Raw genomic sequence first — 26,005 nt, 5'->3', positions numbered from 1 at the left:
GTCTTGCTGGTCGTTTATTAGTTTTGATAGTTTGGACTAGTAGTTTATTGGAGGATCGAAGTGGCCGGTGATTGTGATAGGGGGTAATAATATTTTTAAGAGCAGGAGTATTATCTGGATTGTAAAGTATCTTATGGGCAGTTATCATGAGGTTATACTGGATCAAGCTGGGTAATTCTAGCCACCCAAGCTGGTTTAGGTTAATACAATGGTGAGTTTTGTAAGGCAGGCCAATGGCAAATCTAGCAATATAGCAGATAGTTTGTTGAAGACAGATTTGTTTAGATTGGAGAGTATCGGGGATGCATACAGAAGAGTTGAAAGTAGGTGAGAGCGAGCTATGGAAGATCTAGCAGGAGGGGTTAAGAAGGCTTTTATCCTGTAAAGTGAGCCTAGTTTTTTATTGATGGTCTTTATAGATTGATTAGCATGTAGGTCGAATTTGAGATTATTATTGCTTAAAACACCTAACAGTTTTGTAGAGGAGTCTGGGGAGATTATTGTGCCATTATTAGATTTAATGGTAAAAGTGAATACAGTAGACCTGTGTGTTGATGAGAATAGCAACAGTTTTTTTTTTTTGGGATTCAGGATCAGTTTTCAAAGCCAGTTTTGTGTTAAAGGTGGTTTGTGTAACTGACCACAGTTCATTTGGAGAAGTGGCAGAGCAAATCAGGGTGGAGTCAGCGTATTGGACACAGCTGACTGTAGGGATAGCAGAATAGAAGTCTTTAATGAAGATGGAGAAAAGAAGGGGCCCTAGTATGGATCCCTGGGGTACACCTAGTGTGTTTGGTAGGAGTTTAGAAAGTTTGTTTTGCCAAATGACAGCCTGCTGTCTATCTTTCAGATAGGATTGGAACCATTGGTTGACTGTAATATCTAGGCAGAAAATTTTCAGGGTATGAATTAGTAACTGGTGATCCACCATGTCAAATGCCTTGGAGAGATCCAAGAGGAGGGCTGAGGATATGTTATTGTAGTTGCAGTTATGGTTTATGGTATTGGAGAAGGCTAGAAGGGCTGAAGTACTGTGGTGCGGTCAGAAGCCGTGCTAGGAGGCTCCCATGAGGTTATTCTGAGAATGTTCATCGTGTTTCACTGTTGCAGTCATTACAATTGGGTTATCCTGCTGGCAGGCTACCCACAGTCGGCCTGAATTCCAAAGTCTAGGTCCGGCGTCGGTTGCTGTTGCCTCCTCCCTGACGTCAATGCGCCAGGGGTATAAAAGATGCAGGTGACGCCATTTTCTTCAGTGTTTCTTGCCGCGCGGTGCCCGAAGCAAAAGCAGTTCGCAAGTGCCGGTCGGCAGACTCCTGAGATTTTCAAGTTCGAATTTCAGATCCGAAGTCTTCATTAAAAGCTAGGTACCCCGTTGGGGAAACTTTTTTCTTGCTCCAGACCAATGTCAGAAAAAGTTAATAATTGTATTTCTTGTGGGAAGCAAATACCTCATAATGATTTTCATTCTTACTGTATTCCTTGCCAAGGCCCTGACCACGACGTTGCTAGTTGTCGGTTTTGTGCTAGATTTAACCAATGCACTATTAAGCGTCGGTTCGATTTTGCATTTCATTACTTTGGCAGACGATTTAATTATATAATGCCGTCAGAACAGCCGACTACCGGAGTTTACAAAAAACGCAAAGAAAAAGAAAAGCACAGGCATCTGAGGTCCAAAACTGACGACGAGGCTTCTTTTGGCCAGTCGCCGGTTCTCAGTGAGGCGCTTTTGCAGCCCCTGACGACCACTACTTTAGAGCCGCAGGCCGATACCGATTCCCACGTGGAGTCAACCAGGCCTACAGAAACTCAAGGTATTGGACCTTCGGAAACCATTCCCTCAGATGGGTCTGGAGCCGCTGAGCAGGCATCGGCTTCTGAGAGAGTTTTCAGGCCTACACAATTATATGTTAAAACGACTTCAGCTTCAAAGGCAAAAACTAAAGCAGCTTTAAAGACAAAGAAACAAGTACAACAGCCCCATGGACAGGCCTCCATGCCTAAAAAAACAGATGCTCATAATGGCCGAAGACCTGATTACTTTGATCAGGGGTTCTCATCCCCCTCCTGACAAGAGGCCTAGGCAAGAGATAGAATATGAATCTTCAGATCAGGTTTCCATTTCATCTGATTCCTGTTCTGATCAGCAATACTCTCTTCCTCCTTATGAGGATTCTGATGCTGAAGAATCTATCCCCTCAGCTTCTCCTCCTGAGGATTATTCTTTTGGGGAAACACTGCATACCATGAAGGAGCATTTCCACTGGGAGAGCCAAGATTATTTAGAATCTAAGAAAAGGCTCCGATACTTTCTCTTACTGCCTCAGCACAGGCCCCTTGCTATTCCTCCTGTGCTAGACATTGTAGATGATGTATTTTCAGAGACCAGTCAGACTCCTAGACTCCTTACCTCCAGCTCCTGTTAAGCCAGACATACTACAGGGTTCCAGACTCCCACAAATTTCTTTTTAAAAACCCCTGCTGCTGACCCAGAAACTATCTCTCAGGGTCCCAGTGGGGTCAAGGCTTCCACTGCAAAAAACCCTACTCCCTCTGACAGAGATTCCAGGGCACTGGACAAATGGGGAAAAAAGATTTACACTTCTGCTACGTTGGCTATAAGGGCTTTAAATTGTCAGTTTCATATGCGTAAATATCAGCAATACATAACGTCACTGCTTAAACAGAAAATGTCGACAAATTCTGAATGTGCAGAAAATAAAGAAATGCAGGATTTATTGCATGCAGCTGAACAAGTTGGAAAGCATACTTTACAATGTGGTTTTGATTCTTTGGAGGGCTCCTGCAGAGCCGCTGTTACGGGTTCTGTCATTAGGAGGCATGCTTGGTTAAAGGAACAGAATCTGCCTGATCATGTTAAAGCAAAATTACTAGATGTTCCATTACAGCATGATACCTTGTTTGGTGTTAAAGCAGAAGAGGTGTTGAAGAAAATGGAGGACAAAGCCAAATCTATGCAGGCACTCTATGCAGGCAGTCAAGGATTTCTTACAGGTACAGCCTCCAAGATTTAGCAGACACAGGCCTACAAAGAATTCGTCCTTTCCAGTGTCAGACAGGCCACAAAGAGGCAAATACAGATTCCCTAGAGGCAGATCCCAGCCCCAAGGCTCATACAGGTCTAAACAATGGGGTGCTTCTACATCCAAAAGCGGAGAAGACAAGTCACAGCCATACAGAAAGCAGTCCCAATGACTTCCCCCTGCCAGCTCCAAGCACTTATCTACTGGCAGCTCCTTTAGGGGGAAAACTAGCACTTTTTTCTCAAAACTGGCACCTAATCACTCAGGACAAATGGGTCTTGAACATAGTGTCACAAGATTACAGGTTCCACTTTCACACCTGCCAAGGGCAAAACGGTATGCCAGACCTGCCAAAAAATCAATGGGCAGAGGCACAAAAGCAAGTTTCATCCCTCATGGACATGAGGGCCATTCAGCAAGTACAACAGCAGGAGCAGGGACAAGGATTTTACTCAAGAATTTTCTTGGTTCCCAGAAAGGACAAAGCCTGGAGGACAATACTGGACCTATTTATTCTAAACACATACCTGGATATTCCAAGATTCAAAATGTTGACTTTGCAGCAGTTTCTGCCCATGTTGGGCAAGAAGGCTTGGCTTGTAACTTCAGACCTAAAAGAGGCATACCTGCATGTCCCAATCAGACGATCATGCAGAAGATACCTCAGATTCATAGCTGGCTCAATGCACTACCAAATTCTCTGCACTGCCCTTTGGCTTATCTACTGCGCCCAGGGTCTTCACAAAATGCCTGGCACCAGTAATTGCATTTTGCAGACAAAGAGGAATACAAATATATCCTTACTTGGACGACTGCCTTATTCAAGCAGAGAACAAGGACATACAACTACAGCATCTGGCATTTGTAAAAAGATTATTAACATGCCTAGGGTACACAGTAAACGAAAAGAAATCAAAACTTGTACCCTCTCAAGAGATAATATTCCTGGGTGCAAGCTTAAATACAACTGCCCAGATGGCTTATTTCACGCCAGACAAACAAAAGCAACTGACTACTTATTTCAAAGGGTTGGCAACAAACACCCAGTTAACTGCAAGAAAAATTCTGCAGGCTTTAGGCTTCATGGCATCCTGCATTCTGCTAATTCCATATGCAAGACTGCATATGAGGAAACTACAGTGGTATCTAAAAAGTGTTTGGACTCAACATTGCCACAGCCTGGAAACAATAATTACACTCATTCCCTGCCTACAACAGGAGTTTCGATGGTGGGCAAAGGCCTGTCACCACAACAAGGGGCAGCCATTCACCATACCCCCAGCCAGGCAGACATTGATAACAGATGCATCAGATTATGCCTGGGGTGCCCACATGGCAGGAAGATGTATTCAGGGCTCATGGTCCGCAATCCAAATGCATTTACATATCGATCAAAAAGAGATGCGAGCTGTTCATAATGCCTTGATAGCCTTCAAGGATCTACTTCATCCAGGACAACTATTGATAAAGACGGACAATATTACAGTTATGTGGTACATAAATAAGCAGGGAGACACACATTCTTACCCCCTTTGCAGACTAGCCATGTCTTTGTGGGACACAGCATTGACTTACCATGTACATCTGCAAGCACAATTCCTGCCAGGAAAAATAAATACTCTGGCAGACAAACTAAGCAGAAACCTCATGGATCCCCACGAGTGGAAATTGGATCCACAAGTCTTCAACATGATAACAAGGAATTGGGGATGCCCGGACATAGATCTATTTTCCTCCCCTCACAACTGCCAACTACAGATATTCTGCACAAGAACTTATCACAAGCAAGCATGGAAAGTGGATGCTCTATCTTTCCGATGGAAAAACTTAACAGTATACGCCTTTCCCCCACTGCCTCTCCTCCCCAAGGTACTCCTAAAGGTCAGACAAGAGAAGCCAAAAATGATACTGATTGCCCCAGACTGGCCCCGCCAGCACTGGTACCCAATCCTAAGGAACTTGACTCAATGCCCAGCATGGACATTACGTCAACTTCCTCACTTACTGACCCAACAAAACAATCAGATCCTGCGCAGCCAACTCAGGACCTTAAATCTGGCAGCATGGCGGATAATGTAGTTTTTCAAAACACACCTCTCTCTAATGCAGTTATGGATGTTATCTTGGAGGCCAGGAGGCCAAGTACCAGAAAATCTTATGCAGAAAAATGGAAGAGATTCTGTGCTTGGAACCAGACACGAGGAATTGACATGATTGTACTAAATATCCCTCAGATTTTGCAATACTTAACTGAGATACTGGACAAAGGCCTATCCTTTTCATCAATTAAGATTCATGCCTCTGCCATTTCAGCTCATTACAATACAGAGCCACCTCTTTTTTCTCATCCTTTATTAAGGCAGTACCTCAGAGGAGCCAAAAACTTACGGCCTCCAAGGAGATCACCCTCAATTATGTCTTGGAAAAACTCACTCTGCCTCCTTTTGAGCCAGCTGCTACAGCTGATATAACATTTTTATCATGGAAAACAGCTCTGCTCCTAGCAATGACCTCTGCAAGCCGAGTCTCAGTTTCAGGCACTCATGGCTGTGGAACCTTTTATCATTTTCCATCCAGATAGGGTTTCTCTAAGGACAAACTCCACTTTTATGCCTAAGGTAGTGTCCAGTGTGGCCCTCAACCAGACTATTCATTTGCCTACATTTTATCCAAACCCACAGAATAAGGGTGAGAAACTTCTGAATTCTTTGGACATACACAGACAGCTACGCTTCTACTTGGACAGAACCAAAGCTTTCAGAAAGACGGAGCAATTACTGGTAGCATATGCTGCAGGATCACAAGGAAAGGCTATCTCAAAGCAGGCTATTTCAAAGTGGATAGGTCACTGCATTCGTTTATGCTATTCTCAACATGGCAAATCCGTGCCTAAGGGCATTAGGCCACATTCAACCAGAGCAGCAGCCACTTCAGCAGCCTTCCTCAGAGGAGTGCCAACCAAAGACATTTTAGAGGCTGCAACCTGGAGTTCAGTGCATGCTTTTACAAAGCACTATCACTTACCACTATACTCCAAATCCAGGGCAGGCTTTGCCACTGTAGTACTGCAGGGCCTCATAGCCAGTCCTAATTCTATTTAGTTCCAGCCTCCCAACCTTAGCTTTGGGATTCAACCCAATTGTAATGACTGCAACATTGAAACACGATGAACATAGTACAGTTGTGTACCTACCATAAATGTAGATGTTCGAGTGTATTCACTGTTGCAGTCCAGGTTACCCACCCACCTTCCCCCTTATCTTTGCTGGACCTTATCTGTACTTCTCTGTTTCTATACAACCTATATGGTGTATTTGCTTGTAGATGAAGGAAACTTGTTACTTAGTGCATGTATGCTTTATTGACATATTTTTAGCCTACCCTTTTGAGGGCACCTGACATCTGGGGCAAGAAAAACTGAAGAAAATGGCGTCGGCTGCATCTTTTATACCCCTAACGCACTGATGTCAGGGAGGAGGCGACAGCAACCGACACCGGACCTAGACTTTGGAATTCAGGCCGACTGCGGGTAGCCTGCCAGCAGGATAACCCAATTGTAATGACTGCAACAGTGAATACACTCTAACATCTACATTTATGGTAGGTACACAACTGTACTTTAGGTGATGCATCAATTGTCTATGGATACATTTTTCCATAATTTTTGCAAGTTGGGATATTATGCTATTGGCCTTTAATTGGATAACTCAGTATATTTCAAATAGAAGGGATTCTGGCTTCTGCCATTGTTCGATTGATTAGTATCGAGATGGGGTAAGCAGTGGCATCAGCTGCTTTTTGTAGATACTCAGCAGGGAGTTAATCAGCGGAGAGTGTAGTTGGTTTCAGTTTTTTTAATCAAGGTACAGATGAGGGAGGTGGCAGCTGGTTGGAATCTAAACGTGAGTTGGTTTCTGGGGGTGTTGATTTCATGACGGGGGAGCTGGGAGGTAGTTGGCTTGCTAGGGCTTGAATGGTCTCATTAAAGAAACAGCTAAAACTGTCGGAGACTTCCTCAGAAGGTTTATCAATGGAGGCTGCGGGGACTGGGGGTGGAAGTTTGTCCAGGATGTAATAGTTTATTTATACCTGCCCAGAATTTCTGAGGCTTGTTATGATTTATTTCTTGTAGATTATAGTAGTTGTCTTTTTTTGTCTAGTAGAATGGATTTTTTAGTGATGTTCCTCACTTGCCTATATTTAATGTGATCTTGGGGGTCTTTAGTAGTTTGCCATAATGCCCATGCCTTATTTCTGAGGCTGATTTTTTGTTTGGACTCTTTGAAAAGCCGGTGCAGATGTTCTTCATGTTTCACTGATGCAGTCATCACTTTTGGGTTATCTGCTTACAGTAGCCCTGAGTCGGCCAAAGTCATGGGTCCTGCGTCTGTTGCTGTCTCTTTTTCCATGACGTCAGGTCGTCAGGAGTATAAAACATGCAGCTGATGCCATTACATCAGTCTTTCTTGCCATGTGGTGCCCGAAGCAGAAGCAGTTCGCAAGTGCCGGTCGGCCGACTCCTGAAATTTTCGTTTTCGAGTTTTGGAACCGAAGTCTTCAACTAAAGCTAAGTACCCCGTCGGGGAAACTTTTTCTCGTTCCTTACCAATGTCAGTAAAAGTTAATAATTGCATTACTTGTGGGAAGCAAATACCTCATAAAGATTTTAATTCGTACTGCATTCCTTGCCTATGCTCTGACCACAACGTACCGTGCTGTCTGTTTTGTGCTTTATTTAATCAGCGCCCTATCCGTCGTCGGTATATTTTCACCTCAAATATTTTGGTTTAATTATCCAGAAATGTCATCGGTTAGCCATCCGACTGCCAGGATTCTGAAAAAACGCAAGGATAAAGACAGAGGCAGGCCGCTGAGGTCCAAAACTGCCGATGACCCTTCTCCTAAGCCAGTTGCCAGTTTACTGGTACTCAGTGAGGTGCTTTCGCAGCCCCTGATACCCACTACTTCTGATTCGCAGGCCTCTACTGATGCCCATTTGGAGTCCGGCATGCTGCGAGATGCTTCAACCATGGAACCTGCAAATATCTCTTATCTTGGATGGGTCCGGAGCCCCTGTGCAGGCACCGGCTTCTGAGGGTGTATTCAGGCTTACGGACTTGCATATTAAACCAACGCCTCCTCCTTCTTTTAGGCCTAAATCTCGAACCATGCCTAAAAAAACAATGCCCAGGCTGCATGCTCAGGCCTCTATGCCTAAAAAACAAATGATAAGAATGGCTGAAGATCTTATAACTCTAATCAGGGGAAGCCAGCCTCCCCCTTCTAAGAGACCTAGGACTGAAGTTTATGAATCTTCTGACCAGAATTCTGATTTTTCTGATTCTTCTGACGATCTGGATTTGCCATTATCTACTTATGAGGATTTTGATGCAGAGGGGTCTATCCCCTCTGATTCCCCTCCAGAGGATGTTTCTTTTGGTGAAACCTTACATACTCTTAAGGGGGCATTTCCACTGGGAAAGCCAGGATTTTTCTGATTCAAAAAAGAGGCTTAGGGATTTCTTATTCCTGCCTCAGCATAGGCCTTTAGCTATTCCTCCAGTACTAAACATTGTTGATGATGATTTTTCGGAATGTAGTTTGGCCCTTGATTCCTTGCCTTCTGCTCCCAGAAAACCTGACAGATATTACAGGGTTCCTGATTCACACAAGTTCCTTTTTAAAAACCCTACTGCGGATCCAGAGACTATTTCACAAGGACCCAAGGGCATTAAGGCTTCTACTGCTAAAAGATCTACCCCTTCTGATAGAGACTCCAGGACGCTGGATAGATGAGGTAAGAAGGTTTACACTTCTGCAACTTTGGCCATTAGGGCTTTAAACTGCCAGTTTCATATGTTAAAGTACCAACAACATGTTATTGGATTGCTTAAACAGAAAATGATGTTGATTCCTGACTATGTGGAAAATAAAGAATTACAGGATTTAATGCAGTATGCTGAGCAGGTTGGAAAACATACTTTGCAATGTGGATTTGATTCTTTATAGTCCTCTTACAGGGCTGCTGTTACTAGTTCTGTGCTCAGAAAGCATGCTTGGCTTAAGGAGCAATCTTTACCTGATCATGTTAAAGCCAAATTGTTGGATGCTCCCTTAAATCAGGACTGCCTGTTTGGCAACAAGGCTGAGGAAGTTCTGAAAAAGATGGAAGATAAAGCTAAATCTATGCAAACTGTGAAAGATTTCTTACAAGTTCAGCCTCCTAGATTTAGTGTAGGCACTGGCCCTCTAAGAATTGGTTCTTTCCAGCCTCTTCAAAGTCTTCTTAAGCCAAACCCAGACATAGCCGAAACCCCAGGTTTCAGTCCCAGGGGACACACAAGACTAAGCAGTGGGGGGTTTCCGCACCCAAATCAGGGAGTAGTAAGACCCCCCCCCCCCATGGAAAGCAGTCTCCGTGACTTGCTTTTAAAACTTCCAAGCACTTCCCAACTGAATGCTCCTTTAGGCGGAAAGATTGGTCTGCCAAAAACTGGGAACTCATTACCCAAGACAAATGGGTTTTAAATATAGTGTCCCAAGGATACAGATTTGACTTCCACACTTTACCAAAACCAAGCGGGTGGCCAGATCTACCCCCAAATCAGTGGGCAGAGGCCCAAAATCAAGTACTCTCCTCTTAAGCATGGGAGCTATTCATTTGGTACCAGAAGAGGAAAAGGGACAAGGGTTCTAATCGAGACATTTCCTGGTACCCAGAAAAGGCAATACATGGCATCCTATCCTGGACCTTTCTACTCTAAATACATTTCTGGTGATTCCAAAATTCAAGATGCTGACTCTTCACCAGCTGCTTCCTATGCTAGGCTCTGCTTTCTGTAAGTTATAATTTATCCTTTTTTGGATTGAGCAGCAAGCTTGATGTGTGGTAATAAAAGAAGATAAGGACATTATGGGTAAGGGGAGGAGCTAAAGGGTCTGATCCAGAAGTCTGGAAGATATGTGGCTGAGCCAGATCCAAGGTAGGATCCGAGACCCATTTGTTGAGGAAGAATTAAACTGGACAACACAGATGGAACATTATGATATTTGCATTAACTTTTATTTATTTCATACCCTGCAATTTTCCCAGATTTCCCCAGCAAAAAGAAAAAAGCTTCCCAACGTCCCACCCAGTTAGAGTGAAGCAGCAGATCAAGAAATTTAAAAGCTGCTGGACAAGAGAGTCCTCCAGGAGGTTGCACCAGACCAGAAAGGATTCGGAACTTACTCAAAATTATTTTTAGTGCCACAGAAAACTGGAGACCTGAGACCAGTTCTTCATCTAAGCAACCTCAATTTGTGAAGAAGTCAAACTTCCAAATGGTCAAGAGTTCAATCCATTCTGCAGTTTCTATGCAAGGCTGATTGCATGTGCTCCGTCAGTCTTCAGGATGCATACTGTCATATTAAGATGAACAGATGATCCTGAAGATTTCTGCATTTTCGGCTGGGGACCAGTCACTTGCAGTTCAGAGTCCTGACTTTTGGTCTGACCACAACCCCCAGTGTGTTTAACAAATGTATAGTAGTGGTAGGAGCTCAGTTGAGACTGCTGTGATTTTGAGTGTTTCCATACCTAGATGACTAGCTCTTCACTGCCCCAACCAAACATCTTCTAGAGAAATCAAAGGACTACTTGCTCCAGTTATGTGAATCTCTAGAAATCTCTAGATGTCTCGATCAACATCTGCAAGTCTCATCTCCAACCTATTCAGAGCCTGGAGTTCATAGGTGCTCATTTGAACACAGTCAAGTCAGCCTCTTTTCCACCGCATCAAGAACCATCAGGTGCCAAGTGGAGCAAATTATCACACACCCCTCTTCCCATGCCAGACTTATTCTTCAGGCCCTAGGTCCAGTGGTAGCTTCCATAACCTTAGTTCCTGTGACCTGTTTTTATGTGCACAGTCGTCAGTGGACCCTAACTGTTAAGTGGTCAGTTCTTCTCCATCCCTTGTCCTTTCTGATCAGACTTACTTGAGTAATGAAAGACCATCTAAGGTGGTGGATTCAGTCAGCTAAATTTCCCAAGGCTGCTGTCTTGTACTTCTGCACCCAGTAGCTACTGTTACCATGGACACCTCCCAACTGGTGGAGGGGCATTTCTTGGGGCAGACGGTCCAAGGCATGTGGTCTCCAGAAAAGACCAATTCACACATCAGGGTCCTAGAGATGAGAGTGGTCCTGCTAACATTGCAGGCCTTCCAGGATGACTTTCCTCTTGAGATGGTTGCAATACAAACCAACAACATGTCTGTGGTTTGGTACATCAACAAACAGGGTAGGGGGGACCTGATCTTAACCCCTTTCTCAAGAGGCAATGAGAGTATGGCAGTGGGTGATCTCCTCCATCTGCTTTCTTATGGCAATGCACATACTGGGGAAATCCAGTGTGCTAGCAGACAAACTCAGGAGGTCCATTCTGATGCACAAGTGGTCTCACAATCAGTCAGTGACGGAGAAGAGTTTCCATCAATGAAGTCAAACTTGCAACCTCATTGCTTCTCCCTACAAGTGCAGCAGGTTCTTTGCCCTAATTCCCCCTCTGAGGAAGTCACTAATTGTCCATATGTGGCAGTCTGGTCTCGTTTGTTTAGCCCGTGATACCTGTAATTCCCAAATTCTTCTAGAAAGGAACTTTGGTTGAAAAGCATGGTTATCCTAATTGCCCCCTTGTGGTGCCTTTGTGTGGTTCCCCTTCCTTTGGTTTCACCTTCACTATCCACCATAGATACTAGGTCCCAGTCCAGACCTTTTCTCACATCCCACAGGGATGGATCATCTGGAGATTACAGGCATTAATTTTACTGATAGACAGCCCAGGTTTTTCTCTCCAATCTAACAGATACTTCTGTCTTCCCAGAAGTCTTCTACTAGAAAGATTTACAAAAGTAAATGTAAAAGATTCTCTGTTTGGGCTCTACAGAGAGAAACGGACCTACTCACTGTTCCTACCTCTGCTGTCCTAGAGTTCTTAGCATCTATTTTTCAAGGAGGAGCTAGTTTCTCTACTATTAAATTGCAAGTGGCAGCCATTTCTAATTTTATTCAGGCGAAAATGCTTCTTCAAAATTGTGCAAGATTTTCTCAAAGGTACTTTCTTGATTTGGCCCCTAGTGAAGCACACCTACCCTTCCCTGGGATTTAACAGTCGTGCTACAAAGGTTAACTCAGAAACCCTTTGAGCCATCAGCTAAATCTGACTTGAAAATTATATTCAAGAAAATTGTATTTCTAGTGGCCATTACATCTGCGAGAAGAGTTTCTGAACTCCAGGCTCTCTCTTCCAAATCTCCTTATCTCATTTTTCACAAAGACAGTGTCACTTTGCGAACCAATCCATCCTTTTTACCTAAAGTAACTTCTGAAACAGTTATTAATCAAGTCATTAATTTATGTGTATTCTTTCCTAACTTTGCTAACAAAGGAGAATACATGCTCCATATTTTGGATGTACATAGGCAACTATGTTTTTATCCCCATAGAACTAAAGATTTCAGAAAGTCAGAGCAATTTTCCTCAGACGTATTAGGCTGGTGTGTTTCTTAAATTACCCTAGCCAAATGGCTTACTGATTGCATTTCATGTGTTTACTGTCAGCAAGGCCGGTCTCTACCATTGCCTCCTAAAGCACAGTCCACCAGGTCCATAGATACATCTTCCACTTTTTGGTCTAGAACTTCTAGTGACGACATTTGTGCAGCAGCTGCCTGGTCTAATGCTCATACTTTTATTGCTCATTACAAATTGAATTTGACTTCTATAAGCAAGGCTGCCTTTGATTCTGCAGTACTCTGAAATATTCTTCCATGAGGACCACCCAAGGTACACGTAACAGGGGGACTCTGTCCCAATAGTTGAATGAATGAATGAATGAATGAATGAATGAATGAAAAGGACATCATCAGATATTAAAGTTAAGTACTTACCGTAACTATGCATCTTTGTTGTCCATTTTCATTCTTCAACTCCTGACCCTCCATCCCCATTTGTATTATCTCCTGGAGTTAACTTATGGTTATTGTGGACTGTCTGCTCCAGGTTTGAGCCCCACTTCTGCTACTGCTAGTTTTAATTTGTCTTAACATAGAGTTAGTTCCTCCTATAGCTTACAAGGCAGCAAACTCGATCTGAAGTGTAACAGGTTGACCGGGGCATTATGGGTAAAGGGAGGAGCTCGAGAGTACAGTTCGAGAGTCTATGTGGCCTAGTCAGATCTGAGGCCCAGTAGTTGAAGAATGAAAATGGAAACTCAAATGGCCAGTTATGGTGAGTACATAACTTTAATTTTTATGTGGAATATCAATACATGTTAACGTAATCTTCATCACTTAGCAGTAGCCCCTTATTACCATGAATCTGCCACTATTATCTTTTTTCCTCTTCTGTCACTACTGGTGTTTCTCTAGCTGTTAATAGAAGTATTCCTCTTTTCTTTTATCCATGATATTCTGCAAAATATCTATCCAGAAATCCTTTTAAATTTATATGCTCAGTTGTTTCCAAATGCGTCTCCTGTAGCATTGCTATTTGCATTCTGCATTTTTTAATATAATCAAGTATTATTTTTTTTTGTCTGTCTTTGAAATCATTCACATTCCAAGTTAATCTGAAAAATGCCACCATTATGGTAAAAAGTCACAGTATATGCGGCAGCTTTTTCAATGTCTTTTTTTCCAGCTTTTGTGATTCATGCACCCATTAACATTTGGCAGGTTAATCCTTTATACATTTTTTTTTATCAACATTGGAACCTATGCCACATTTTAAAAGGCTTTTTGTTTTAATTAAAACTCTTAGAGAGAACCCCCCCCCCCGTAACCTGTTAATTTAATACAAACATGAATAACTATGTATATCTTCAAATAATGAAGTTTAAACTTCCTAATAGGAACATTGTGTCAAATAAACAGCTGTTAACATAAGCTCTAATTTGCCTGAAATTGAGGTTATCCATGCAAAGGCGCATGTTATTTATTGCCTGTGCTTCTACTGACTGAAACTAACTGGTGTGAGTTCTTTTATTTTTTTTTTCTTCCCCCCACACAGATATGAAAACAACATGCATGCTTTTAGAAATTAACATTTAGCCTTGAAGAAGCCAGTGGTACTCATTGTGTTAGTCTATGTGTGGGGTGTGTACTATGTGTGCTAAGTTTAGCATATGTGTTTCTGACAACCCGGTTGTTGTTATGAGTGCCTGTATGTGAGGGTTTTGCCTCCAGTGACAATGTGCATGTACAACACTCACATACTGTATTTGTTTCTCTAAGGATTACATGGTTGTACATGAGACAGTCGCCACATTGTCACAGGATGCCTATATCCACCAACCTGGGAAAAGTGCATATCCATTATGACAGGTCCTTTATTAGTTGAGCTAATGCCACTAAACGGAAAATCCTCAGTCCTCTTATTGTAAAAAAAAAAAAAAAAAAAAAGGGCTTGCCAAAGTGTAAAAAATACTCGAATTTATTCAACAACTAGCTAGATAATGAATTCAGAGCAAGTAAATCAGCAGAATGGAGACTAGAGTCAAAGTCAAAAATACACTTTTTTTTTTTCAAAATAAGCACAAGGAACCACAACAAATAATTCAAGATATCAATATCAGTGTACATTTTAAATGGCTTTTAGAAGTGCGATTATTCAGCAAACTGACTTAGCTTTGGCTGGATGACACCAGATGGAAAACAAACATTTCTGAGGCACAGGCGGGGATGACAGGCTTGCCTGAGCTCTGTGGAAATGTGCCAAGAGCTGCTCAATTGTGCTGAATTTATGCAGCACTAAAAACAAGGCAAGCTGATTAAAAAGCACTCTGGCCAATAAAAAGACTACACTCAGGGATTTCTAGTTATGTTTCCCAACTTTTATAGACTAAGCTGCTACCTACTGCTACTAGATGGAAATTCCTCAGTTGCTTTGATTTAAAAACACAGAAAAAAGCTTGCTGGAGTGTAAAAATACACTAATTATCCAATAACTACTTAGAATTTAGAGGAAGTAAAGCCACAGAATGGACAATAAAAGGTAAAATTCACTTTCTTCAAAATAAGCACAAGGAAAGACAGTAATTAATTGAAGAGATCAATAGCAGTATAGGAATGGAGGAGAGTTCAAAGTTCGATTTACCATAAGGGCAAGCAAGCAGGTCAGAAATCCCAATGTTTAAAAAGCAGAGCAAGGAATGGGGTGTGTGGGTGAGAGGGGAAAAACCAACAGCAGGGGGTCAAACACTGCTTGTAGTTGTTGCAGTTCCTGAGTCTTATCAGAGAAGACAAAGCCACATAAAATACTCTGTGTGTTTATCAAGCAAGAAACAAAATAACCAATGGAAAAACAAGTGAAATACAAAAAAAAAAAAAAAAGAAAAGAAAAAGCAAGTAAAATGTAAAGCTTACGTAAGTTGTGTCTGTCTGCCACATAGAACAAAATCACCAGGCTAAACAGATTTCTCAAAATAGAAAGCAAAATGCAACAGAAACATGTAACACAAAAAGTAGATCTCTCAGTTTATGCAACTACGCTTCAAACACAAAAATATATTAGATTACTTTTCCTTGCTTCTTTGTTTGAAATCACCAGCAGGGAGTCAAAGACTGCTTGTGCTGCAGGCCCTGGAGTCTTATCTGAGAACTTCACAGGTGAACAGTGAGCTCTGTTCAGTTTGGCAGAGTTGCACTGTTTGCTACAGTAAGATTCTAAGACATCTATAATTAACATGCCTTTAAATTTCATCAAAGCCTGTGTGTGAAACTACTGTGTAGTTTTGACAGTGGTGTAAGTAGGTTGTACATTGAGTAAACTGTAGCTTAGTAACTAGTCTCTTCAATGAAGAAAATTGCATTCCCTATTGAAATGAATAACCTCAATGAGGCTTCAAGCCATGTGTACCCTTTGTGGAAGTTGCACAGTACGAGCATCTTTTTGTATCTCTATTAATTAAGGACATTTGTGATGTAGAATGACCTAATTAATGTAGACCACACCCACAACATTACTAGATGTTCATTATATTGATCACTGCTGCAGTAGCCATATCTGTATACATTATTTCCTGCCAAGGATATGGTGGCAGGCCACCTTCCAAAGCTTCAGAGTACCTTCCATGTGCCCAAACTGTCAAGCAGCTGGAGCTGAGCTGAGATGACTGAAAGACAAGTTTGGGCGTGAAGCCATTGAGAGAATTACTGCCGCCAAAGAATATGCTCCTTTGAGGCTTTCAAGGATCAACTATTTGCTTGTGCTTTTCTTTGCTGGGCCGATAAGTTCTCTTTGAAGAAAAAAAACACCTTCCATTTTCTTAATTTTGTTGATCTTTTATTACTTCAAGACAGTTATTTTAAAGCTAGGAGTGTTGTGTTTTAACATACTGTCTCAACTTTGTAATCTACTTTTAAACAGAGCACAGAGTTTTTTTTCTGTCACCTTAAAAGTAGTGTAAAGTAACTGAAAACATTTTTTTTCTGTGGAGAAATTGTATTTATTTTTCTTTTGTGTAGTTGCCAGTGTTTTTTTCTGTCAAAAAAGTTAACTTTTGTAGACTGGTAGTGTTTACTGACAATTGCTGCTCTTCTTCCCTGGGAAAGAGGCAGCATTGTTGTCTTCTTCACCATGGAAACAGACTACTGGTCCCATGTTCAGTCCTTTCAGCCACAAAAAGAAAAAGTTGAGCAAACAGCCTTTGCCGCCACAGCAGGGTCCCACCCTGACCCCTTTTTTACTTCCACAGCTTGCTAGCAGTTTGCCTCAACTGTAGGTGGGTGACTCTGCTCTGGCCATTTGTTAAACCGCAGACCATTCATCTTTTACCCCAGGTCCCTCTTGTGTAGCACCTACAACCATTGTGGACCCAGGGTTTGTCATGTCCTCTGTGGCTGTTGGGAGTCCCCTCAGTGGGCAAGGGGTAGAGGAGGAGTCCCTGGTAGAGGGAAAAGGGCAGTTTTCTCTGTTGTGCCCATCCCTGGGGAAGCAGCTGCTGCCATTATAACAGTTGGCCATATTTTTCCTATCTAAAAGGAAACAGAAAACCAAGCATGTATCTAATGTTCCTCAAATTTACTGGTTCTGGTTCAGGGTTTAATTCAGACTATTGATCCTTGTAAAGGAGTTACTGGTAAAAGAAGAGGGATTCCTCTTTTCCTGAAGAAATGGAAGATTTTGAATCTGAATAGAAAGATGCAGAGATGGATACATGGTTTTTCCTCAAATTTCTAATTCAGACTCTGAGGACATCTCAGTTTCTGATTATGTCTGTGGGGGTTATCTTTCTCTGAGACTGTTGCTAGAACATGCCAGTGTTTTTAGTGGCAGAACACTGAGGTTTCTCAGTCCTTCACAAAATACTATGAGATGTTACAGTAAGTTTTTCCAGAACCTGCACTCATTCCTCCTGTTCTGTCTGCTGTAGAGGATGTCTGTGTTACTCTCTCCAATTTTCCTGATAGTCACCAGCTGCCCCAAAAAAGGTAGACAGGATGCATAAAGTTCCTCATTGTTTTAAATTTTCATACACTATTCCCAAACCCGACTCAGCAGCTATAGCTTTAATTGATCCCACTGCTACTAATCCTACTCTTTCTGATAAGGATGTGAAAACTATTGATGGATGTTGGTAAAAGTGCATACTTCTGCAACTTTGATTTTCAAAATTTTGAACTGTGAAGCTCATCATATGTTAGTTTATTTTGATAAACTGTTAAAATATGAATGTTTTATCTGCAATTTCTTCTTGTGAAGAAAAATCTGTTTTAAATAATTTAGTCTCCTTTATTTCACAGATCACTACTTATTGTTTGCAATGTGTGTATGACCATGTTGCTAATTTTTCCACGGCTGTAGCCACTGGTACTGTTTTGAGAGTGTCCGCATTACTGCATTCGCAGAACCTCCCAAATGATAAAAATGAAATTTTAAATTCTTCCTTGGATAAAGATTGTTTGGCCCCTCTGCTGCAGAGGTGATTAAAAGTGTGATGAGAGGCAACCTGACCAAGGGAATCTCAAAAGATTTTTTAGCCCTTCTTTTCCAAATTGTCCAAGGGATTTCTATCTCCTCATCCAGTTTTGGCAAAAAACAAAATAAATAGCCTCAACAAAATTCAGGTAAACAATTTAAGAAGCAATGGCAATAGTTTTCCAAAACACTCTCTCAAACCTCCCAAAACCAAGGACAGTCCAACAGGTCTGAATCACTATTTAAAAGACATTGTGACACCCACCCTGACCCCTATTTTCTTCCACAAAATCTGTATCTCCATTTTATTCTCTGGAAACAGACTGTTTCAGACAAATGGGTTCTGAAAATCATTCATCAGGTTTACAGATGGTATTGGGAGGAAATTATTTTCCATTCTATATCTTTCTTTCCTAAACCTGTTTGTGATAGTGTCCATATTCAGAATGATATCACTTCACAACATATAACCCGTTCTTGCTCTTTCAAGTTTCCTGGTAACACTAGATTTAAAAGATACATATCATCACAACCCTATTCATCCAGACATCAGCTGTTTCTTAAGGTTTTGTGTGTCTAGATCACATTATCAGTTCTGTGCTGTACCCTTTGACTATCCACAGCACCAAGAGTGTTCACAAAGTGTCATACTCCAGTTATAGCTCATTGCTGGCTACAGGGTATCCATATTTTTTCCATATTTAGAGACTTGTTTATCTTTGCAGAGTTTTTTTTTTTTCCAAAGTATCAGGAGTCTCTTGGTTGTGTAAAAGATCTCTTAAACAAGCTTGGATTCCAGGAGTACATTCAAAAGTCTTTCTTGACTCTTTCACACAGGATTGTGTTCCAGGGATGTCAGGTAGATATTCGGTTCAAAGAGCTATTATTCCACAGGGGAAAAAATAGATCTTTATTTAGATAAATTTCTAAGGGTTTCCATAGACTTTGCTCAATGCGAGGGAGTACATCAGGATTTTGGGTCTCATGATATCTATGATTCCCCTTGCAAGACTCCACATGACAAAGATACAGTGGAATCTGAAATCTCTTTGGTTTCAGCATCATCACCTATTGTCTTTTCAAATCCCAGTGCTGAGGTTTATCAGATGAGAAATCTTTTTCTGAAGACAAGAAATATCCTTAAATCAAGGTCTCCACCACTTTTTCCTCACTGCTCCAAAGCAGTCAGTCACCACAGATGCTTTGGACTTTGCCTGGGGATCAGTTTCAGAAGAGGGAATGGTGCAGGGAGTGCAGGACAACAAGGACAGACACACGCATGTTATATCAAGGAGATGCTTACCCAGCTCAACTTTTTAAACCATCTTTGGCCCCCAGGACCTCCTCAAGTGGTTACAATACCACAATCATATTGTACATCAACAAGCAAGCAGGGACCAGGTTATACACCTTTTGCAGACTAGCCATGTTAGCTTAGGATATAGCTTCATAGCACAGTCTCACTTTACAGGTATCCTACATTTCATCACAGCAAAACTGTGTGGCAGACAAGCTGAATAGGACCAGGGCAGACCCTCACAAATGGAAACTAGATCAGGGGCTCTTCAAAGAGATGATCCATCTGTGGAGAGTTCCCCAAGTAGATCTCTTTGCCTCCCCTCTGAACAATCATCTGGTAAGATTCTGTACCAGGACACCATGCAAGATTCCTGGAAGAAAGATGCCTTTTCTTTTCCTTGGAGAGGACTGTTTCCTGTATGCTTTCCACCCTTTCCATTAATATCCAGGGTACTTTTGATGGTTCGTAAGGAATCTTCCAAGATAATTTGGTGACTCCCTTCTGGCTTGGGGAACTGTGGTTCTGCCTTCTTTTGGAAATGGCTAGGGGCAATTATGACAAGCTTCCTGACAGACTTGATCTGTTCACACAAGAACAGGGGTGTTTGAAATTCCCCATCAGTCATCATCTGTTGACTGCCTGGATGATAGGAACTTAATTCCTTTTAGGCACCTTTTTGCTGATGATGTGCAGCAGGTACAAATGGAAGTAAGAAGTCCTGCTACTAGAAAATTGTATCTTAACAAATGAAAAGGGTTTTCTGTTTGGTACCAGCAACATAACCAGCACCTATTCAGTGCTATTTGTTCTGTGGTTTTACAATATTTGTGTGAGTTATTATCCTATGGCCTTTCTTATTTCTAGATCAAGGTTAATTTATCAGGCATTTCAGCACGTATGCCCATGACTCCCCCTCTTTCATCTTAAGTCAAAATATCCTTGAAAAGGGGCTTTGCATCAGAGGTCTCCAAGAAAACCAGTGTCCCATCCTTGGGATCTGAAGTCTGTGTTAGAGAAGCTAGCACTTTATCCATATGAACTAGCTGATCTGGCTGACTTGATGTTCTTAACATGGAAAACAGTTTTTACTTATTGCTTGCACCTCTGCAAGAATGGTATCTGAGTTGCAGGCTGCTATGGTGAGTCAACTCTTATCTCATTTTCCACAAGGACAGGTGGCCTCTGTGGTGCAGCGGTTAGCATTGTTGCCTCACAGCAAGAGGTTCCCTGGTTCGATTCTTGGCTGCGGTGCCTTCTGTGTGGAGTCTGCATGTCCTCCCTGTGGTCATGTGGGTTTCTTCCTGGTGCTTCGGTTTCCTCCCACATTCCAAAGACATGCAGTAGGTGGATTGGACACACTAAATTGCTTGTAGATGTGAGTGTTTGTGCAAATAAGTGGTACAGATGAACTACTGCAGCAGGGCTAGCCACCCTAGAGATGATTGTCACTGTTGAAGTGACACCCCAACCCCATGTGCAAAAATGGGAAAAACTGGTAGAGGATGGATGGATGGTAGCTGAATTTACTTTAAGCCAAACTCTCCAGCTACCCATTTTCTTTTCTTAACCTAAAAATGAGGGAGAAGTCATACTCCATACCTTGGATGTCCACAGACAATTCAGTTGCTTTCTTGACCGAACTAAACCTTCCAAATTTTCAGATAAATTGTTCATTTCTTGCAAAGACAAGAGGGGAGGACAACCTGCATCAAAACAGACTGATTCCAAAAGGTTATCTAAGGCTATTGCCTTTTGTTGTACTCACCATAGCAAATTTATGTCAGGCAGGCGTTGTTTCATCTATGGATTTTTGTAAAGAGTTGTATTCTATAAGTATATACTCTATGCTGTAAACTATATATATATATATATATATATATATATATATATATATATATTCTGTTTTTGTATATTTATATAGAATATTTATATATTCTATACTATAATCTTGATTCGTTCTCTACGTCCAGATCAAGCTTTGCTTGTGGGTGTTGGACTCTTCTCCTTCCACATCCTAACTGTAGTTAGCTGTGATATTCTATCCATATAGCTACAGCTACTACAGCAGTGATCAATGTGATGAACACAGTACAGTTGTGTAAGTTGAACTTACCATAATAATATGTGTTTGCTTGATCACTTAGTAGTCATTCTTTGCCTCTATCCCTTTGATTTTTGATGTGTGTGTTTTTTTTATGCTGGGTTGTGGATTGTCCTTTCAGGGTCTGCCTACCTCTCTCTCTGCTGGCAGGAAAGCTGTGAAGGGCTTTGCTCCCAAACTTGTCTTTTAGTCAGCTCTGCTCAAGCTGATTGACAGTTTTGGTGAGTGGAAGGTGCCCAGAACCTTTGGATGCTGACCAGTTGTTATATTCTTGGCAGGATGTAACCCATGTAGCTACTGCAGCAGTGATCGCTCAAACATCTACAGTTATGGTAAGTTCATCGTACACAACTTTACTTTGCGAGTTGTACAACTAAGCAGTGAGGTTTTGTATGCTGCTCAGATGTATACAGTGGTTTTAAGAATTACATTTTATTTTCATACTCTGCATATGTTTATGAACACCTCTCAGAAGTGGTGAGTATGTACTTCCTCAAGAAGTGAAAATGCACATAATTTCAAGAAACCTCTTGCTGTGGTTTACAGTGTTTTAGGAGTTGGTATGGTTTAAGTAGTGAAACAGTTGTCATGTCACAAAATAGGCTAACTATGTACTTTCTGCAGAGGTGGTATATGGCAACTCTGGAAAAAATACAGGCTCTACCAGTCCAAAGTTAAATGCTGCAGAAATAATGAATTGTGCTTTGTTATAAGGGCATTGGTTAGGTTTTGGTGAATCATATTGAAATGCATCAGTGCCACAAGTCACATGACCCAACTTTCAAGAAACTTTTGTGTTTGGTAGTGGAAGTTCCTTTGTGTTTGAGTTTTCTTGCGAATGTTAACAGATGGAAGACTAAGAAAACTACTGGTATAATAATTGTTTATGTTTTTCCTTCCCTTTTCCCATTTAGGACTTGGAGCATCATTTAGGTCTGGCTCTGAATGAGGTGCAGGCATTAAAGAAGACTTGGTTTAACAGGACTTTAACCTCCATTAAAACAGTGACTGGCACACAAGGCAAAGAGACTTCTTAAAACTGTACTCATTATTCAGTGTAACACCTTATGTTGCCTTTCTTGGCCATCTGTTTTGTTCTTTAACATGGTAGGGGGACCAGAATGTGTGTAAGGTAGATTTGCTGTCTAATGGTTTTAAAAACATTTGTTTTAACTCCAGTTGGGAACAACTACAGACTGTACTTCAGTGGATTTGATGTTACAGAGGTCTTCATTGTTACTGAAGCAGTAATTAACAAGTGAACTAACAGTACTGGAGTGATTGTGCTTGCACAGGTAAACACTCCGTTATTCTGTCTCACATGAGACGTGCACAAAGTTTGAAAACGTAGGTACGCGTTTTGACCAAAACTGTAACAGTTAACCTAACAGTAAATACATTTTTCTTCAGCACTATTAATTGAAATAGTTATGTTTGAAACATAGTATTCACTCAAAAGCAGGATGAATAATGCAAAGGTTTGTGGCACAGAACAAATAGAATACTTGATGCTTCTCTGCAGTAAGGTAAAGGGGTTAGTGTAATGTTAAATGTTGATGTACTTCAATGGTGTTGGTTTTCCAGTCTCCCTAGCTCAACCTTTGTTCTGTTATAACAACTTTTATAATGTGTTCCTCAAATAAGTAATTACTAGCACTTCTTCAAATGGTGTCAAGTTATCACTATGCAACAATGTAGAAAAACCTGGTTATGCATAGGAGGTCACTGAACTCTGAAAATAACATGCAGTAGTTTAAAGACCAGTGCACACCTTGTACATGGTCTAAAATGGAGGGAAGGGCAGCAGCTTTTTTTTGGTATCAGGCTGGATTTATTAAAGATAATGTGGCAATCTCTGATTGAATTTGACTAGCAAGTGAATATTGGAACCTACAGTATTTTTACTTAATGGCATACTCAGAGAAGAGTCATGTTCACAGTATGGAAAATGATGCAGACTGGTTATGAATACAGATTTTATCATGCTGCAATAGGCTCTGCCTCAGTTTGCTAATTTTTAATTAAGTAAAAAGGCTTCCTATACAGAAAGTAGTCCATACAAATTATTTAGTATGCTGTTAATAACATTTTCTTCTAAGATGTCATACAGTTAAATTAGAAAAAAATCATGCAACAGTGGAATAAAATAATGAATTACTTTAATTGATATAATCTAGAAAGATAAGTGTAGAAATGAGATTACCGCACCTTACTTGGACTTGCAGTGGTATTTGTGCCACTGAGTTAACTGTTGCATCAGTGACTATATAGTGATGAAGCTGGTCTAAAATGAGAGGCACTGGGTTGTACATAAAATTATATGAATTTATTTTATATTTCTACTGTTTTGGTTAGGATGTACTAATGCTGGCTAATGTATGTAACTTTGAAGTATGACACTGTAAAATCTTTGTCCCTCAATGTCCTACATTTGTCTAATGTGTTTAATGCCAAAAAATTGTAACATCATCCAGCATTAGAGGTCCAGACACTGTACTATGTATACTTTATACAGATTTAAATATATACTAGTTAAACATGTACATCTGTTATTTGTCTTATGTGTTACAGTAAGACCAGCTGAAGCTTATTTATTTAAAATAACACATGCTCATTCTTTAAGACTACAGCTGTGTTCACAGAATTGGTTATTTCTAAAACTGTGGGTTGCGAGAATGTCTAACTTGGTTGAAATGCATTTTAATTCTTACTAACAGTCATCAATTTTACTTGATTTTAATAGCCAAAACTCTGCATTGTTTTGTAACAGTTAAAGAAAAATGCCTTATGCAGGAAACAAATAAATTTGTTGTGTGTGAGGTCTGGTCTTTCTGTTCCAGATTAACAGTTTTAAGAATAAGTTCATGTAAGAAAAACTCTCTGCACAAAACTACATGAATGCACTATGCCTTTAGATAGCATGGTAATCTATTATAAAGTTCATGTTCTAAAATAGTAGTCATGGATTTTCAGCATGCTTTTATATCATTGTAGTTCTGTTGATCAATGTTAATAGCCATGTGCATATAATTCTTGTTGAAAGAGGAGGTAAGGATGTCTCTTTGTGGGTTTGTACAGGCCAGCATAATCAAAGAAACACTTCTGAGATGAAGCTGAAATGAACTACAGGCATATTAAGTTTTATTCATATCACTGGCCATCTCTGTTCATTGAAGTCTGAGCATCCCCTGCAGTAATCCCAGTACCTTGTGCTAGTGCACAGAAGATAACTGGGAGCTTCATTCATAGCAAATTAACTAGATGATGGTCTGAAGAGGTTGCTGCAGTGCAGATTTTTTTTTTTGTAATTTAATGGTAGAACACAGTGTGAGCTGTGGAGCTGGTATTAAAAGTAATACAAGCTACGTGTAGTGTGTGTGTGTTATACACACACACACGTAGGATGTTGTAATGAAGTTAACTAAAGATTTCAGTCCATCATAAACTGGATAAGTATCACATTTCACTGTTTTGAATTTTTATTTTCTTTCTAATAAATGGATTTTTAAACCATTTTCATCAAGTATTCTTGCAGTGTAATGTCTTTTTTAATGTCATTTCACAGTGTATGCTTTAATTTGCATTTTCTGGGCAGAGTTGTGTCATAGAACATGTATGTTTAAATGGAGTCCCACATGGAAATAAACGTACAACATTGTATTTAATACTGAATCACAGCTTGGCAAGTTAAAAACAAGCAAGCATTCATTGTGACAGTGCAGAAGAATGCAGTAATCTTGTTTGAGATGACAGCTAAAATTAATTTTCTAAATATTTTAGCATTAAAGACTTTCAGCTGGATGCCTCATTGAATATGGCAGGGTGCTTCATCAATAGAATCAGGAGCAATCACTCATGACTGTGTAAAAATGCTACATACACACACAGTTTTGTTTCACTCATTACAATGCTTTTGTTTCTGATGGGACACAACCACAATGTGTTGTCTGATATATGACCTTACAGTTGTTCAGCACCTACCACTCTGAACAGTTTTAACCACATCTCTTTTCGACCAGCTATACATATATTTTTGTATGTACGCATAAATGAACACTATAAACTGTACATTGTGTAACCAGTGAGATAATTACATTGAAACTTGAAATATTAAAGACAGCTTTGAGATCGATTCATTTTTGTGTCACTTATCTTGAATACTGGAAATATTACAGTGTGAGAGAGAAAAGATACTGTGATGAACATTGTTTAACTTATTCTTGATTTTTTTAAATGAAATTCAGATTCTTTGCAATATATGTAATGTACATGTTAATGAGGCTGTTGATGAAATACATGCCAAGCTCTAAAGAGAACTGTTGCTCCAGTGTACTAGGCATGGGTGGTCACCAGCTTGTTTTTATAGCAGATGTTCTTCCTGTTTCACTGTTGCAGTCATCACATTTGGGTTATCTGCTTGCAGTAGCCCTTAGTCGGCCCGATTATCATAGTCTTGGGTCCTGCGTCGGTTGCTGTCTCATCTTCCATGACGTTAGGTTGTCAGGGGTATAAAGCATGCAGCTGATGCCATTACATCAGTCTTTCTTGCCGTGCGGTGCTTGAAGCAGATGCAGTTTGCAAGTGCTGGTCGGCCGA

At 40.7% G+C, this 26,005-nt stretch overlaps 1 protein-coding gene across 2 annotated transcripts in view; it reads left to right on the top strand.

Annotated features, from left to right (window-relative positions):
- Positions 1-25,541, top strand: part of RABGAP1 (RAB GTPase activating protein 1) — a 4,144,188-nt gene extending 4,118,647 nt beyond the window's left edge. For both annotated transcript variants that reach the window (XM_044058459.1, XM_044058460.1), the window contains one exon: positions 22,324-25,541. In XM_044058459.1, coding sequence (XP_043914394.1) covers positions 22,324-22,446 — 123 coding nt within the window. In that variant the 3' untranslated portion in view covers positions 22,447-25,541. The remainder of the gene's footprint in view (positions 1-22,323) is intronic.
- The last annotated feature ends 464 nt before the right edge of the window (positions 25,542-26,005 follow it).

Source organism: Protopterus annectens, chromosome 16.part0, assembly GCF_019279795.1.
Source record: "Protopterus annectens isolate FY-2018-M chromosome 16.part0, PAN1.0, whole genome shotgun sequence".
NCBI classification, from domain to species: Eukaryota; Metazoa; Chordata; order Ceratodontiformes; family Protopteridae; genus Protopterus; species Protopterus annectens.
Note: the sequence above shows the minus strand (reverse complement) of the source record. Positions and strands in the feature narration are given on the sequence as shown.